Genomic DNA, 13,985 nt, shown 5'->3' on the forward strand with positions numbered 1-13,985 from the left:
CATCCTCATCCTCCGTAACCTCGCCTGCAGAGCCAACCCATCAGCTCTGCTAATCGCTCTCTGAAAAGTGGGGAGGAGCTGCTTATGAGACCTCAGTGAGCGCTGTGCTGGGGCCAGGGCTCCAGCACACGTCTGCTCCTTTTCTGCAGCTCCCCCTCTACATTCTGCGTTTCTGCTGCCTCACTGATTTCATCTCTCTGATCTTGCCGTTGCTGGAGACGGGTACGTACGTTCCCGTGCCTGGCATTTGTTAAATGGCAGCCAAATTGCTTTTGTATAGTTCAGTAACTGTTGGCAATTAGCAGGGCAGGAAAAGAAACATTTTTAAATGGAGATGTGAGAGTGCGGAAGTGCTTGGAACTGATTTATAACTCTGCTTTCTATATTAAAAGAAGGAGTGAAATGCAAGGGAGGAAAAAAAGGCCCGCTCTGCAGGGGCTGGGCATGCAGGCTTCTGCATACTAATGCCTGTGCTTATCTCTGGGCGCTAATTCAATGTGTGGAGCTAATTTCTTGAGGCCATTCCCTTCACAAATGAAATATGTACATGCACCCGGTACCCTCATTAAGAAAGTCCTGGGGAATGAAGTGTGTTTTGTCTAAGATAAAAGCATTCACTGGGTGTTGGTGCTGAGGAGTGACAGACCGGAGAGGCATTCTAATGGAGGGAGACCCTGAAAGGCTCCTGGGAGAGGAGAGGGGCAAGAGAGTGGGAAATGGAGCGATGGAGAGTGGCATGTGTGTAAGTATGCAGCAAACATCCAGTCCCAGTGCCTCCACCGCTGAGAAATGCGTCTCTGGCATCTGAGACTGCCTAAATCGTTCTCTCATCTTAATTGTGCTAATGAGCCTCTGGAGGAATCCAGCATCCCCTTCCTGCAGCACGAGAGATGTGTGAAATGCCACCAAGTGTCTTAGGATTATTGATACGGGAGGAGGGAATCGTGCCCGGTGACCCATGGGTTCAGCGAGGGCTATTCCGTGTGAGTAGACCCGTGAAGAAACAGCAGCTCTTTGCTGCCCTGCTTTGTCTTTGGAGACATTGACAGTGCTGAGGCATTTCTCCATGGACAGCTGTGGCCATGCTGGGGTGGGCAGAAGACATGGTATTGCACTGAGGCAAAGGCAAGTGGCTGTTTGCTCAAGGCTCGTTTCACGTGCTGACTCCTGTTTCTTTCTTCCTTCAGTCTACCTCTGCGTTTTTGGGTGAATGTGATTAAGAACCCCCAGTTTGTGTTCGACATTCACAAGAACAGTATTACTGATGCCTGCCTATCCGTGGTGGCTCAGACATTCATGGACTCCTGCTCAACTTCTGAGCACAAATTAGGAAAAGACTCTCCCTCCAACAAACTACTGTATGCCAAGGACATCCCCAACTACAAGAGCTGGGTAGAAAGGTGAGTAGACTCGGCAGCATCTTCTTGCTTCCCTTGGAGGACTTACAGTGCACTTAAATAGGCATGGAGGTTTCACACTGAGGGTTTGGTTGTTGAGGACACTCTGAAGAGACACTGTGCTGACGCTGGTGGGAGGTAATCCTCATCTGGGAGGCGCTGCTTTCTTGTGATCGTCTCCAGGAGTGAGTTTGCAATGACTGTTTGACAGAGCTGTTTTTGTCTTGCTTAAAGGATGCTAAAAGCAACCTCCACTTTTGGCTTGTCTGATGTTTTCTGTTGTAAAAACTTGGTCAGTGCTAAGAAATTGCTAACATCTCCCTTGATTGCTTTTGAAGAGCAGTAAGAAGTAAGCCATGGACTAGAGAAGTGCCTTTTTTGTAACATGACAATACATGCAGGTTTTGCTGAAATGGATGAAAATTGCAGTTTCCTGTCTCTCATCCCTCTGCACATCTTGCCTGGGATCGTGATGAGAGCTCATGCTCCAAGGCAGTGCTTGGGCAAGGAGCAGGTCCCTTGCTCCTTCTGACACCCTTCTGTCATGTTAGCTGATGTTAACCTTCTGTCCCTCTGAATAATGCTGTGTTAAGTATTCGGAGTTTGAAAGTTACTGATTGCAAATTGATGCTGTTGGGCATAAAGCTTTGTTTAGTTGTATCTTTTGGGGAGAGAAACCTGGGAGATGTCCTACAAAGCCCTCCCAACAGAGTTACTGTTAGAATATTGCCGGGTTGCACAATGAGATTTTAAAAAGCTTAAAAAATACCTCATTTCAGGTTTCTGAAGCAACCTTGCCATTCTGATGATAAGCTGTGCTAAAGATCATACTCTGTACTTTGCTGAGGACCCTTTCCATTTTTAGTGTCTGGATTGGGTACTGAATGAGCCAGACGTAAGACGTCCAGGCAATTATAAGCATTGTATTTTCTAGTTTGCAAGCATGAGACTTTGTAGCTTATGTTGTCCTTGGTTGTTTGCTAGTACTCAGTTACGTATTTATGTCACAACGTTGCCATGCCTGGTGCTTTGCAGGCAGGTGCAAAGACAAGGTTCTTCCCTCGAGGAAGAGACAGCTTGGATCAGAAGAAAAGATGTCCCTGAAATGTGCTGGCTAAGATGAGAGATGAGCTGTGTTGTAATAGGAGAGAGTTCTTTGCAGAGGGCTAGAGGGGACTTTGGAGAGGGGTCCCTTAGGAACATCACAAATTTTGCTGCCTTTAAGCGTAAGGTGAATTTCTCTGACCTTGCCATGTCTGTGACAAAAATACTCGGCATTGTATTATACTCAGCCTGCAGAGGAAAGGTATAAAACCATTCCAGAGAGAAACATTGGTCTAGATGTGCTTCATCCCCAGGGAGAAGTTGGGAGATGTAACCAATGACAGATGTTCCTACCACCGCTTACTGCAGAGCAGGAGGGTGCTGGGCTGTGCTGCTTGGGAGCACGGGGTGCAGCCCCAGAGGCAGTGAGTGGGGTGTGTCTGCTGTCAGGTTTTGCTGCCAAATCTGGCATTTCTGGCTTTTGGCACAGTTATCACTGTCAAGCTTTGCAGAGGCAGGATTGGAGGTAGTGCAGGGGTGGCTGAGTGGGACGCGTTCCCCCTAGCAGCTCTGTCTGCCACCTGAGTTCAGGCATGCTAAAAAAGAAACAAAACACAAAGAGTTTCCTGCCAGTCTCAGGCAGAAATAGCATGTTAAAGGGCTTAGGGGATGGGAAGCTCTGGGAAGAGACTGCTGCCAGGGTCATGGCTAGAGTTTTGGTCCATGCATGCTTGTACTGACAAATACTGTTTCCTGCCATCCTTTGTGTCATGATAAAACCCAGAACTGCTTCATTTTACCTGGACATGTAAGAGTTGCCCAAGTATTTTATCACTGGCAGAGCTGAGCGCTGTGGGATGGAGTGGATCCTCAGCTTCATCTCCTCGAGTGGTCTTGCTGCCATCTGCTCCTATCCAAATGCTCTAGCTGTGTCCTACCTCAGCATTCAGCTGATGATGCTAATGATGCTAATCACTGTAGCAGAAACTTTACTGAGCTGTCTGAGGAGTCGTGAGGAGTAAAGCAAACCTGAGAGGGAGTTGTGCTCTGTGTTTCCAAGTGCTGGGAGCAGGCAGGGCTCATTTGATGTGGATTGGGTTTCTTTCTGGATGGAGGCTGATGGACCTATCCAGTGTGGTTTCCTAAAAGACCTCAGTCTGTTGCTTGAATTTGCACCTGTGCAGCTAAGTCTGGGTCACAAAATGCCTTCTGGTTTTGTTGAAGCAAAATACTCTGTTTTTGCACCACAATTCTGGATGGTACAAGCTGTGTCTGGCTTTCGTATTATCTCCTGAGCATGTCAGTGGTGTAAATGTGGGGTGGGACAGTGAAATTTAAGGTGTCCAAGGAGAAGAAAGGTGTGTCTTACTGGTAGCAACCATAAGAGAATGCAGCTGTGTAGGGAAAAGCAGAAGTGTAACTGCAAGAGCTTGATCATGGCATGACTTAGGTTGGAAGGGACTTATCTAGTTCCAGTGATGTGAAGTTACCTTGAGTGCCATCTTTGGCTATAGAAACATTCTGAACTTAGAACGGTAACAAACTCTTGTGTGTTGCATCATGGGTTCTGCCAGGTGGGTTTCAGTGCAAAATGGGACAGGAAGGAGAAAGAGTGTGTTATTTATGAGATCGGAAAGTCCCTGATCCTGGCTCCCTGGCATGATGGGCTGGGGTGGGTTCAGCCAGTGCTCTGTGTCTCGATGCTGCTCCTCTGGCAGCATGTTGCTAATGGTGCTCACCTTCTGCAAAGTGCTGGGAGACCTCTGGAAGAGCAGCAGCATTACAGTGAGTGATGGTGGTGCGTCACCACTCTGAGGAAAGATGCTCCTCATACTGTTTCTCCTGAGGTTCTCGGTAAGCATCGCGGGGTGGGCTCATCCCCTTCACTCCCTCAATATTTCTGACTGGCTCTTCCATTTCTCCTGCCTCTCCTTTGCAGATATTATGCAGATATTGCTAAAATGCCAGCAATTAGTGACCAGGACATGAGCGCCTACCTGGCAGAGCAGTCACGGTTACACCTCAGCCAGTTCAACAGCATGAGTGCGCTGCACGAGATCTACTCCTACATCACCAAGTATAAGGACGAGGTAAGATGCAGCGATGGGACCTCACACCTGGGCTGCAGGCTGTGTGTCATAGCCCTCGGTTTTGCATTATCCCTATTTTATGAGATGGGGGTGGGTGGTGCACAGGGCCGAGATCAAAGGTGAGGCCATATGTGGAGCCAGGAGCTGACGGACAGTCCTATCCCTGCTCTGTGGCCCTCCCTATGCTGATAAGCAGGGCTTCATTCCTGTGTTTTCTGCTGGGAACAATGTGGAAAACACCTCTTTTTCTCTTACTGTACATACACTTGGCATGTGAGCATAGCAGAGCTTTAGAATTGGCAACACTATTGCAGTGTGCCTTATCTGTGTGCCATGCCCAGCCCAGTGCCGCAGTGGTACTGGCACCACACTTACACTGGTGTCATCCAGCTCTGCTTCATGGGGATATGAGAGGATGTGGTGGCCTTCTCAGCACTTTCTTTGGGAGTATCAGTAAGAATGGTCAAAAACCCCTCTGTTGTAATTTATACAAATTAACTTCACGAAGCACTGCTCAAATCCGCACCCCGCATCTTTTTATTAAAGCAATAAAGTATGTAACTACAGTAAAACACGGATCTATACATATGGCACGATAATATCGCTTTTATTCTCCCAATAAAGCAGAGCGATGACTGTGTGAACAGTGGCTTATTTAGATGACAAAGCACTGGCACTTTTTGCACAGGGAGGTTGGGCCCATCGCTGTAGCAGCAGGGCTGGCCTTCTGGGCCAGCGACAGCAATGGGACCGTGGTGGCCTAAGCCCTTGAGTAGCTGAGTGCTTTGTAGGGAGGAAGGAGGAGGCTGAGGAAGGTTTCCATTCCCCTTGGTTGCCTCTCTTGCCTACAGGAGTCAGAGGAAACCCTGGTGCTTGGGAAGGGGCCACGTGATGGTCAGTGTAACAGCGCTGGTGGGATCCGAGTGCCATTCCCCAGCTGCAGTGTCTGGGGGTCTGTACTTCTGTGTGATGGGCTGGCCATTAGGATGTTTTGCAGCTTGTACAACAGCTCTGTGGTTACCATGAGGGTGGCAGACGAGCAGTTCAGAGTATCCAGATCAGTCAACACCCCTCAGTGACCATCAGGTGCTTGCTTCCTACTGGGTAAAAGTCCTCAGCCCTTAAAAAACTTGGCTAAGAGCAAGGAAGGGGCCGTGTGGCACTGATGAGCTGCTCTTGGTGGGCACAGGTTCTCATGTCGTCAGATAGTTGCAGCCTGACATCTGTTGAGTGTCTTGCTCTCCAAGCATCGCAAGCGTGTTCACAGCTCTCAGGAACTTCTTTTATTATTTGTAATGGAATTAATAAATCGCAGCTGTTCCCTTTGTTTGTTTTCATTCATTAAGCACAATTATATGCAGCTCGACTGCACCCTCTTTGATGCAGAATGGGAGAGAAAAATTTTTCCTGTTGTTCAGTGCAATAATAAGCTGTCATTGGCTGTGAATGAAGATCATAATTAATTTTCATGTGGATACTTGCATCTTGGTAATCAGTGGTCCTGGCTCCTTACAGCAGGTGATAAACTCAGCACTGGTTTCCTTTTCATAGAATCATAGAATCATTTGAGTTGAAAGTTACCTGTAAAGATCATCTAGTCCAACTCTCTTTTATTGTAATAGTTTCTGTAAGGGTGGGATAAAAGAGGACTGGGTAAGCGCAGGGGTAGGTTGTGCATTTTCTAACACCTCAGCATTGCACAGTACACAGCTGGCTCAGTGGGACAGGCAGAAGTAGAGGGAATAGACTCTTACTCAGCTTCTGAAACCAACCTCCCCTTATTCCAGCTCAGCCACTGCTAAGACATATGGGGCTTTGGGTTCAGTGGGAGCATGGCTGTAGGTATTTTGTTTTGCCCACAGCATTTAGCAGCACCCAGCTGCTCTGCACCTTGCAGCGGTGCCTCTGCTTCCCCAGGCACTGGTCATCCTTTCCAGCCCCAGTCCTGTCCCAGAACACCTCGCAGGGAGCGCAGCCTGCCCATGCCAAGAGCTGCTGTATCTCCTCACAACTCTGCCAGCCCGCAGGCACTGCAGCAGTGCTTAATCAAAGGAAGCTGATTCCCTATTAAGAAGTTTCCTGTAGGGCTCCTGATGGACTTTGCCTGCCTCCTAGTAAGTCTATTAATTATACAACAGTTTGTTTCCAATTATGCAGCCAATGAAATGGTTAATCAAGTCCCCTTTGACGGATGCCTTGATATTTAATTGCAAAAAAATTTGCTCTCTCAACTAGCTCACCTGAGGAGATGAGATTTCTATTCAGGTTTGTTTTTTTTTTTTAAAAAAACGTCTGCTTTTCTGCTCTACTGGCACAGTGTTAGTGAGATGAGAGCTGTGCCTGTGGAGGGGGCAGGTGCCCCTCAGCATTATGCTTCATTACTCCCTTCTGTCTGCTCTGAGCCCTTTCCACAAGCTCTCCCCAGACCTGCAGGCATGGAAGTGTTCTTATGGGACAAGGGGACTGTCAAACATCACCCTGTGATCTCTCGTTCCCACAGGAGGTTGGTTAGAGGAAGGGGGTTTTGATGAAGGAAAGCTGTCTTCTTGATAGGATGAGAAGTGATGGCTGTAAGTTGCCCCAGGGGAGGTTCAGGTTGGATGCTAGGGAAAATTTCTTCTCAGAAAGAGTGGTGATGTAGTGTCATAGGCTGCACAGGGAGTGGTGGAGTCACCATCCCTGGAGGTGTTCAAGAACTGTGGAGATGTGGCACTGAGGGATGTGGTCAGTGGGCACGGTGGGTGTGGGGTTGACAGCTGGAGTAGAATGGGGACAATAGGTTGATTGTTGGACTCTTAAAATGTTGGTGATGGGTTGATAGCTGGACTTACCTTAGTGGTCTTTTCCAACTGTAATGACTCTGTGATTCTTGTGGTCCTGGTATGTCAAGCATGGCTCCTGCAAGGCATGGGGCAAGCTGTTGGTGATCGTTGGATGACTGGGTGGACTGGGTGAATCTGTGGGTCTTTTCCAACCTTGGCGATTCTATGATTCTGTTCTGTGATTCTAAGGACTCAGTGTCCATCCCATATCCTAGGGTGGTTGTCAACCTTAGGGAGAGCTGAGCGGGATTTTGTTCCTAGTGGGAGCCACAGCCTTGTGGGTTTGGCACATTTTTTTGGCTTCATGGCTTGATTGTGGTCTCTGAAGAGCAGCCCGTGCTTCTCTTGGACTTGGTAGACTCTCTGGGGTCATGGATGTAGTTTGAAGCAGTTACTGCCTTTTGGATTTGCCCTGCGTTTGACGCTAGATGTCCATTTTCTTCAATTCTATTCATTGGGTTGGCTTCTTGCTAGCTGCAGCTGCGCATCCCTGGTGTTACCACAGCCTGTGGGGTGCTCTATCTGCTGGGTGACAGCTGGGGGCAGCGTCCTGCACCTCTCCCCTCCTCCATTAGACAAAGGGAACCAACACAGGATGCCTCTCCTGGGACCCCATGGCTGCGTGGGGTCGGGATGTGCTGCAAGGGCCGATTCTCAGCCTCCCTTCTCACCTCTCTCCCGCAGATTTTAGCCGCGTTAGAGAAGGACGAGCAGGCCAGGAGGCAGCGGCTGAGGAGTAAGCTGGAGCAGGCAATTGACACAATGGCCTTAAGCAGCTGAAGAGGCGGCACGGTGCCAGCTTCCCAAGCAGCGACGCGGCGGGAGGAGGCAGGCAGGACACTTCGGGGCCGGGGCTGGACGTGCCCGCGGGTGCCTCCGCACACTTCCCACAAATGAACAAGGAAAACCTCGCGTGCGAGCGGAAAACAAAATCCCGACGACAGCAGCAACACGGATAAACCCCTCTACGCACACCCCGATGCAACCGGGACACAGCAGAGACCTTGCAAAGGGGCCAAGCGGGGCGGTGGAGGAGGGAGAGCCGCGTGCCCCATGGACCCGCTGGGACCCCCCGGGCCAGGCAGAGCCCCTGAGCCCACTGGAAAGGAGGGTTGGGACCGTGGGGCTTTTTAGGACGGCATTTGGATGTTGTTACTTTGGTGGAGGGAGGGGGGGGTGGGCTCCTGTTTGTACTGTACTTGACTTGCTCTCCCCTCCTTGCCCCCCCAGCTGTCTGCCCCCTCTCCTCCTCCCTCTGTTTTCTTTTTCTGTCTCTTTCCCCCCTTCTCTCTCTCTCTGGCCTTCTGCCACTAGTGTTAACTGCTATATTTGCACAATTTACACGAGACAAAATTTTTAATTTAAAGAAAAAAAAAATAAAAAGTATAACAAAGAATGGGAGGGGAAAAAAAAAAAAAAAAAAAAAGAGGATTCTAAATTTTGCAACTAACTCATGAAAAACGGTTTTAAAAAATAAGCTAAAGGACTGATGCTGGGGAGATTTGGTGGTGGGGGCAGCAGGGGTGGGCAGGAAAGGGAGAAATCCCTGAGCTTTGATATTTCTGAAAATACGTCCTGTGCCATGTTTTATTTGAATGTTGTTTAGTGCAAAAAAAAAAAAAAAAAAAAAAAAAAAAAAAAAAAAAGGAAAAAAAAAAAGAAAAAAAGATCAAAACAACAAAAAAAGTGGGAGTTTTGTTAGCTGAGTAGATGCTCTTATTTAAATGCTGCTTGAGTGGTTCTGGAGGCTGTGAGTTGGCTGAGGGAAGTCAGAGAGGAGGGTCGGTATTCCTTTCCCTGGGGGATGGCTGGGGGATGCGTTTAGGGTTCATCCTTGCAGAGGGGAGGATGGCAATGACAGGGGACCTGGAGAGCCAGCCTGGTACTTTGGCTTTTACCCACTGCCTTCCTGCTGGCCACCCACAGCACCAGTCAGTTGGTTTCAGGTTCGGCTCCTTGGAGGGAGAAGGCAGGGACAGGATTGACATTATGACTGCATGATTGAAAACTTTTCTTTTTGCTGTTTTATTTTTGTTTACGGGGGGGTGGGGAGGGGCAGGATTCCTGCCATCTTATTGTGCTGACGTAGGGATCCCACGGTTGGATCGTTACCTTTTCCCCCTTGCTTCGTGCTATGCTTGTGGCTGGAGCTGGGCACCAGCCCACGGAGGGACCGAACTGGGACTGTCCTCTGCTCCCCTGCCCCGGGCAGCCCAGGCTTGTGCAGGGATTCCCACTCCACATCTACTTTCCTCTCTCTCTTTTCCTTCTTTCTCCCCCTTTCTCTCCTTGCTGTCACCCCATCTCCCCTCCACTCCATCTGCCCTTCCCACAGTTGTGCCTGCTGGCATTTCACGGGGAGACCCCCTTCCAAACGTCAGATCTGCACGGTTTTCTACTTTCCTGAACAACAACAACAACAAAAGGTGCCGAATGCTGCCCGGAGTTGCAGCAGGTGACCAAAACTTTCAAAAAACTGAGCAAATACATTTCCTTTTCTGTCCCAAGAGCTCCTGCTGCTCCCTGGGCTGAGCAGAGGGGATCGTGCTCTGCCAGAAGTGGTGACAGCAGAAGTCCAAGTGGACAGGAGCCCTCTGGTTTCTGCCCATTCCCATAAACTGCAAGTTAGGGGGGGGGGGGGAGAGGGAGAAATAATGAAGTTTTTAATTAAAAAAAAAAAAAAATAAAAGTGTGTATATATATATATGTGGTTACAATCTAATTCTCGTGCCCCAGTGGGGTGCTGTATAGTTAACTGAAGGAGAATCAAACCGATATAAATATGAAATAAATTTACACAGCCAGATTAAACAAACAAAAAAAAAGGATACCAAATGGTCTGGAAGAAATTTCCAAGCATTTCTCACCATGCAGAACAATCGTTTCAAGCCTGCACATCTCTCATTATGTTGTGATTTTGTTTGGTTTGGTTTTGTTTTAATAAAGAGGAGAAAGAGAAGATGCTGATTGAAAAAAAGAAAATGAGAACAACAAAAAAAAAACCAACTGCCACAACAGAAGTGTTCTAAAAAGAAGTAATAATCGTTTCCCAAACCTGGGAACCCCAAGCTGGTATCTGAGAGCTGTGGGCTGTTGCATGACTGTGCTAGATTTTAGTCTGAGTTGATCTTTTTAAGAAACAGAAAAAAAAAACAAAAGCATAAAAAGACTGCAAGTGTTGAATCCTAGAGGTTTGTTTAAGCCTTTTATCTATTTGATTTTATTTTTATTTGAAATTAATTTGTCACTTTCTTGTCCAGAAGAAAGAAAAAAAAAAAAGCAAAAAGACTTCAGTAATTGACGTTGTGGTACTCGGAGAGCCTTAAAGGGCAGCTGTGCGCCAGGAGCCTCGGTGGGACAGAGCCCTCGTGGGGTCCCCAAATGGCACGGCTCATGGGGCCAGCATTGGTGGGAGCTGCAGCCGTGCCACAGTTGGGTTTGGTGCAGGTGTGGTGTGAGGTCGGCCCGAGGTTCTGGCATCCCTGCGGCAGCCCCTCCGATCCTGTGGTCCCACTGCGGCGGTAAGAGCGTCTGAGGAATCTTTGGTGGCTTTTGGTGGAGCTGAGCACGTGGGATTTTGGTGGTGGTTTGGAGATGGTGGTACCCTCGCTGTTGCTGGTTAGAGAGGATGGAGGTTTTTGTCTGAGCCTTCTGAAATTTTCGGGAAGTGCTGGCAAAATCAGAGGCTCACCAGGCTGCTGCAGTGCTGCAGCACATCCTTGGCTATGTTGGTAGCCGTGTTGGATGGCTCTCATGGCCCTGGTGGTCCTGGGGGGTGGTCAGCATGGAAGTCTCCAGAGGGCTGTGCTAGGCAGGGTAGTAGTGTCACAGTGTTGCTGGGCTCTCACAACTCCTCTTGGCTTCTTCTGCCTCCACTGCCAGGCTCAACCTGTCCTGTGTTCCCCATCCCATGCAATGAGGAGAGTCCAGTGTGGTCCTGGGGACGGGCTGATGTCTTCCTCCTGAGGGGGCTTTGGGGCTTTGCTCCACTCAAGGATCCCTCTGGGGTCCCCTTGCTGCTGGTCCCGAGTGCCTCCATGGCAGATGGTTGCGTATGGGGGACGTGTTGCAGTGCAGCCTGCAGCCCCTGCTGCTCCTTGGTGCTACCTTTGCCTTTCACCTGATGCCCAGTGTCCTTAATCCTGCAGGCAGCCTGTTACCCCTGCCTGGGGGAGAGGCTGGGAGGCATCACAGGATGTCCCATATCAGTGACACTACACGTGCCCCCATCTTGCGTTTTGGGGATGGAGCATGGAGGAGGCCAAACTCCACCAGCTGCCAGCAGGCCCCTGCCTACCCCTGCTGCCTTTTCAGTGGGAGGCTCCCAAAAACACAGCCTGGCCTGGAAGTGCCCCCAGGCCCCTTATCCCCATCCTGTGCCTCAGGGTGGGGAGCAGGGGGTGACCCCCAGGCTCATCCTGCCCCCAAAGAGCACCATGAGCTGTCCTTTAAGAAAGCAGGGGTGGGGACTAATGCAAAGCTGGTGAAAAGCAGAGAGTTTTAATAGTTTTAAAAAATTAAATGGGGAGGAAATAAATAAATAAATGAGAATCCAGAGTCCTTGATTAACTTTCTGTGATGATGATTTCAGACTTGAAGCAACAGGCTGGCGTGGCTGGCCGCACACCCTTTGATCGTGTAAATATCCTGCTATTTCCTATTTTAATGTTCTTCAGATTTAGTACTTGTAAATAAACACACGCATCAAGGAGAGATTAAACATTTTTGCTAATGCTGGTGTCTGGTCTGTGTTTGTGGGCAGTTTGGGAGGGAGGAAAGCGGCCCAAAATGGCACTGGGATGTGCAGCCTGGTGAGCTGTGATGTGGAGACTTCTCTGCTGAATGGGCACCTTGTGGTGAATTCATTGGTTTTAACCCTTTTGTTTTGCTTGTCAAAGGATGGTGCCTGGAGATCCTGGTTACTTCCAAATGGTGGTGTAGGATGGGCAAGATCCTAATGCAGTCCCCATGCTGATTGTGTGTGGTGACACTGGGTGGCCATGGTGGGCACGGGGCTGTTGGCAGGCAGGAGCAGGTTGGTGTGTGGGGTCCAAGCCATGGCTCTGCCCAGCATGAGAACCAAAATCCCACAATCGAAACTGCATTTTTCCTGTTGACTTTGTGTCTTCCCTCCTGGGACCGACCTCTGGAGTAATTTGATTCGTTACAGATCACAGATGCATCTTTTGTCTGCATTTACCATGTGTACAAACCGGATGTTTATGTATGATTATGTTTCTTTGTGGGTTTCCTGCTCTCCAGCACTGAGACCATCAGCAGCAAGAGCTGGACTTCCACAAAGGTATGATTTTTATCCCCTCATCTTCAAATCATAGAATTGTGAAGGCTGAGAAGACCACTAAAATCATCTAGTCCACCCAGCAAGCCCTGCCTGTGACTGCTCCAGACCATCTTCCTCACTGCAATACCTACCATTTTTTTAACACCTCTGGGAGCAGTGACCCCACCACCTCCCTGGGCTGTCAGTACCTCAGCACTCTGAGAAGAAATTCTTCTTAATATCCAACCTGAACCTCTGTCTCCCCAGATTTTGTGTCAGTGCCACAGTCGGTGGGACCCTGGGAGCTCATGGAAGCTGAGCACTGGGCAGTTGGACGCAGCGCTGTGTACAGGAACCAGGTTTAAGTATCATTTCCTGAACGTTTTCCCTCCAACTTGGAGCATGAACAATCTGAGGTCAAATTTGGCAGCTCAGTGAGCAATTTCTGTGGGGTTTGGTGCTTCGCTCTGATCCTTTTGCAGGCAGGATTTTCTTTATGCTTTTCTTTCTCCTTCTCAATATTTCTCCTATTGTTTCAGTTGGGGAAAAAAAAAATAAATAAGAAAACTATTGGTTGGCAAAATAAATGAGTATCTAATATTTCACAATAGCCAGAATGTTCTTCAGTACCAATTGCCTCGTTTTGTCAAGAGTTTCTGGCTTGAAGCCAGCGTGTCCAAGTCTGACGACAGCTCCGAATGCCTTTGTTTGCTGCCCGAGTTCTAGTGCCGAGCTAAGCAGAAAAAGATCAGCAGGGTCTACAAATGATTGTGTAATCCACAAATGCACTTTATTTTGATTAAATGATAAAATGGGAACCTCCCAGCAGTAACGCGCAGCCCTGCCGCTGGAGACAGCGGTAATCTGTAAAGCTGTGGCGGCCGCCTACCTTCATCCACTGCATTTGAGAACCCCAAATTTGTGGCTGCCTCTGTGGGGACCCTGAGTCCTATGATGCCACCTGATGCTCCAGGTAAGTGGCACATCCTCAGCATCTGGTGGTTGGAACCTTGAAACCCCACGTGTGATCTGAAGGTCTTGGCTGGAACTTTCTGCACCAGTCCACTGCCACGGTCTTGCCACTTCCCTGTTGGACTTCTTTGGACTCTATGGGGAATCTCTCCTGCCTTTGGGTGTGTTCTCTCATTTATCTAACAAGGGTGGTGAATGCCAGGATGTGCAAAGGGAAGTGCTGCTCCTGCAGAAAGCAGCATGCATCACTTTGGAACAGGATGAGTACGTGACCCATAGCCTGCAGCACGGGGACTTGGCCATCGTGGGATTTGGTGAGGCTTCGATCATCCCAGTGTAGTGGAAGGTTCCCTGCCCATGGCAGGCTCTTTGGGGCTTG

At 49.0% G+C, this 13,985-nt stretch overlaps 1 protein-coding gene across 3 annotated transcripts in view; it reads left to right on the forward strand.

Moving 5' to 3' along the window:
- Nucleotides 1-12,085, forward strand: part of PLXNA1 (plexin A1) — a 98,258-nt gene extending 86,173 nt beyond the window's left edge. For all 3 annotated transcript variants that reach the window (XM_052679263.1, XM_052679265.1, XM_052679264.1), the window contains exons 30-32: nucleotides 1,188-1,400; nucleotides 4,381-4,531; nucleotides 8,038-12,085. In XM_052679263.1, coding sequence (XP_052535223.1) covers nucleotides 1,188-1,400; nucleotides 4,381-4,531; nucleotides 8,038-8,133 — 460 coding nt within the window. In that variant the 3' untranslated portion in view covers nucleotides 8,134-12,085. The remainder of the gene's footprint in view (nucleotides 1-1,187; nucleotides 1,401-4,380; nucleotides 4,532-8,037) is intronic.
- The last annotated feature ends 1,900 nt before the right edge of the window (nucleotides 12,086-13,985 follow it).

Source organism: Tympanuchus pallidicinctus, unplaced genomic scaffold (assembly GCF_026119805.1).
Source record: "Tympanuchus pallidicinctus isolate F22 unplaced genomic scaffold, pur_lepc_1.0 scaffold17, whole genome shotgun sequence".
In the NCBI taxonomy this organism is placed as follows: domain Eukaryota; kingdom Metazoa; phylum Chordata; class Aves; order Galliformes; family Phasianidae; genus Tympanuchus; species Tympanuchus pallidicinctus.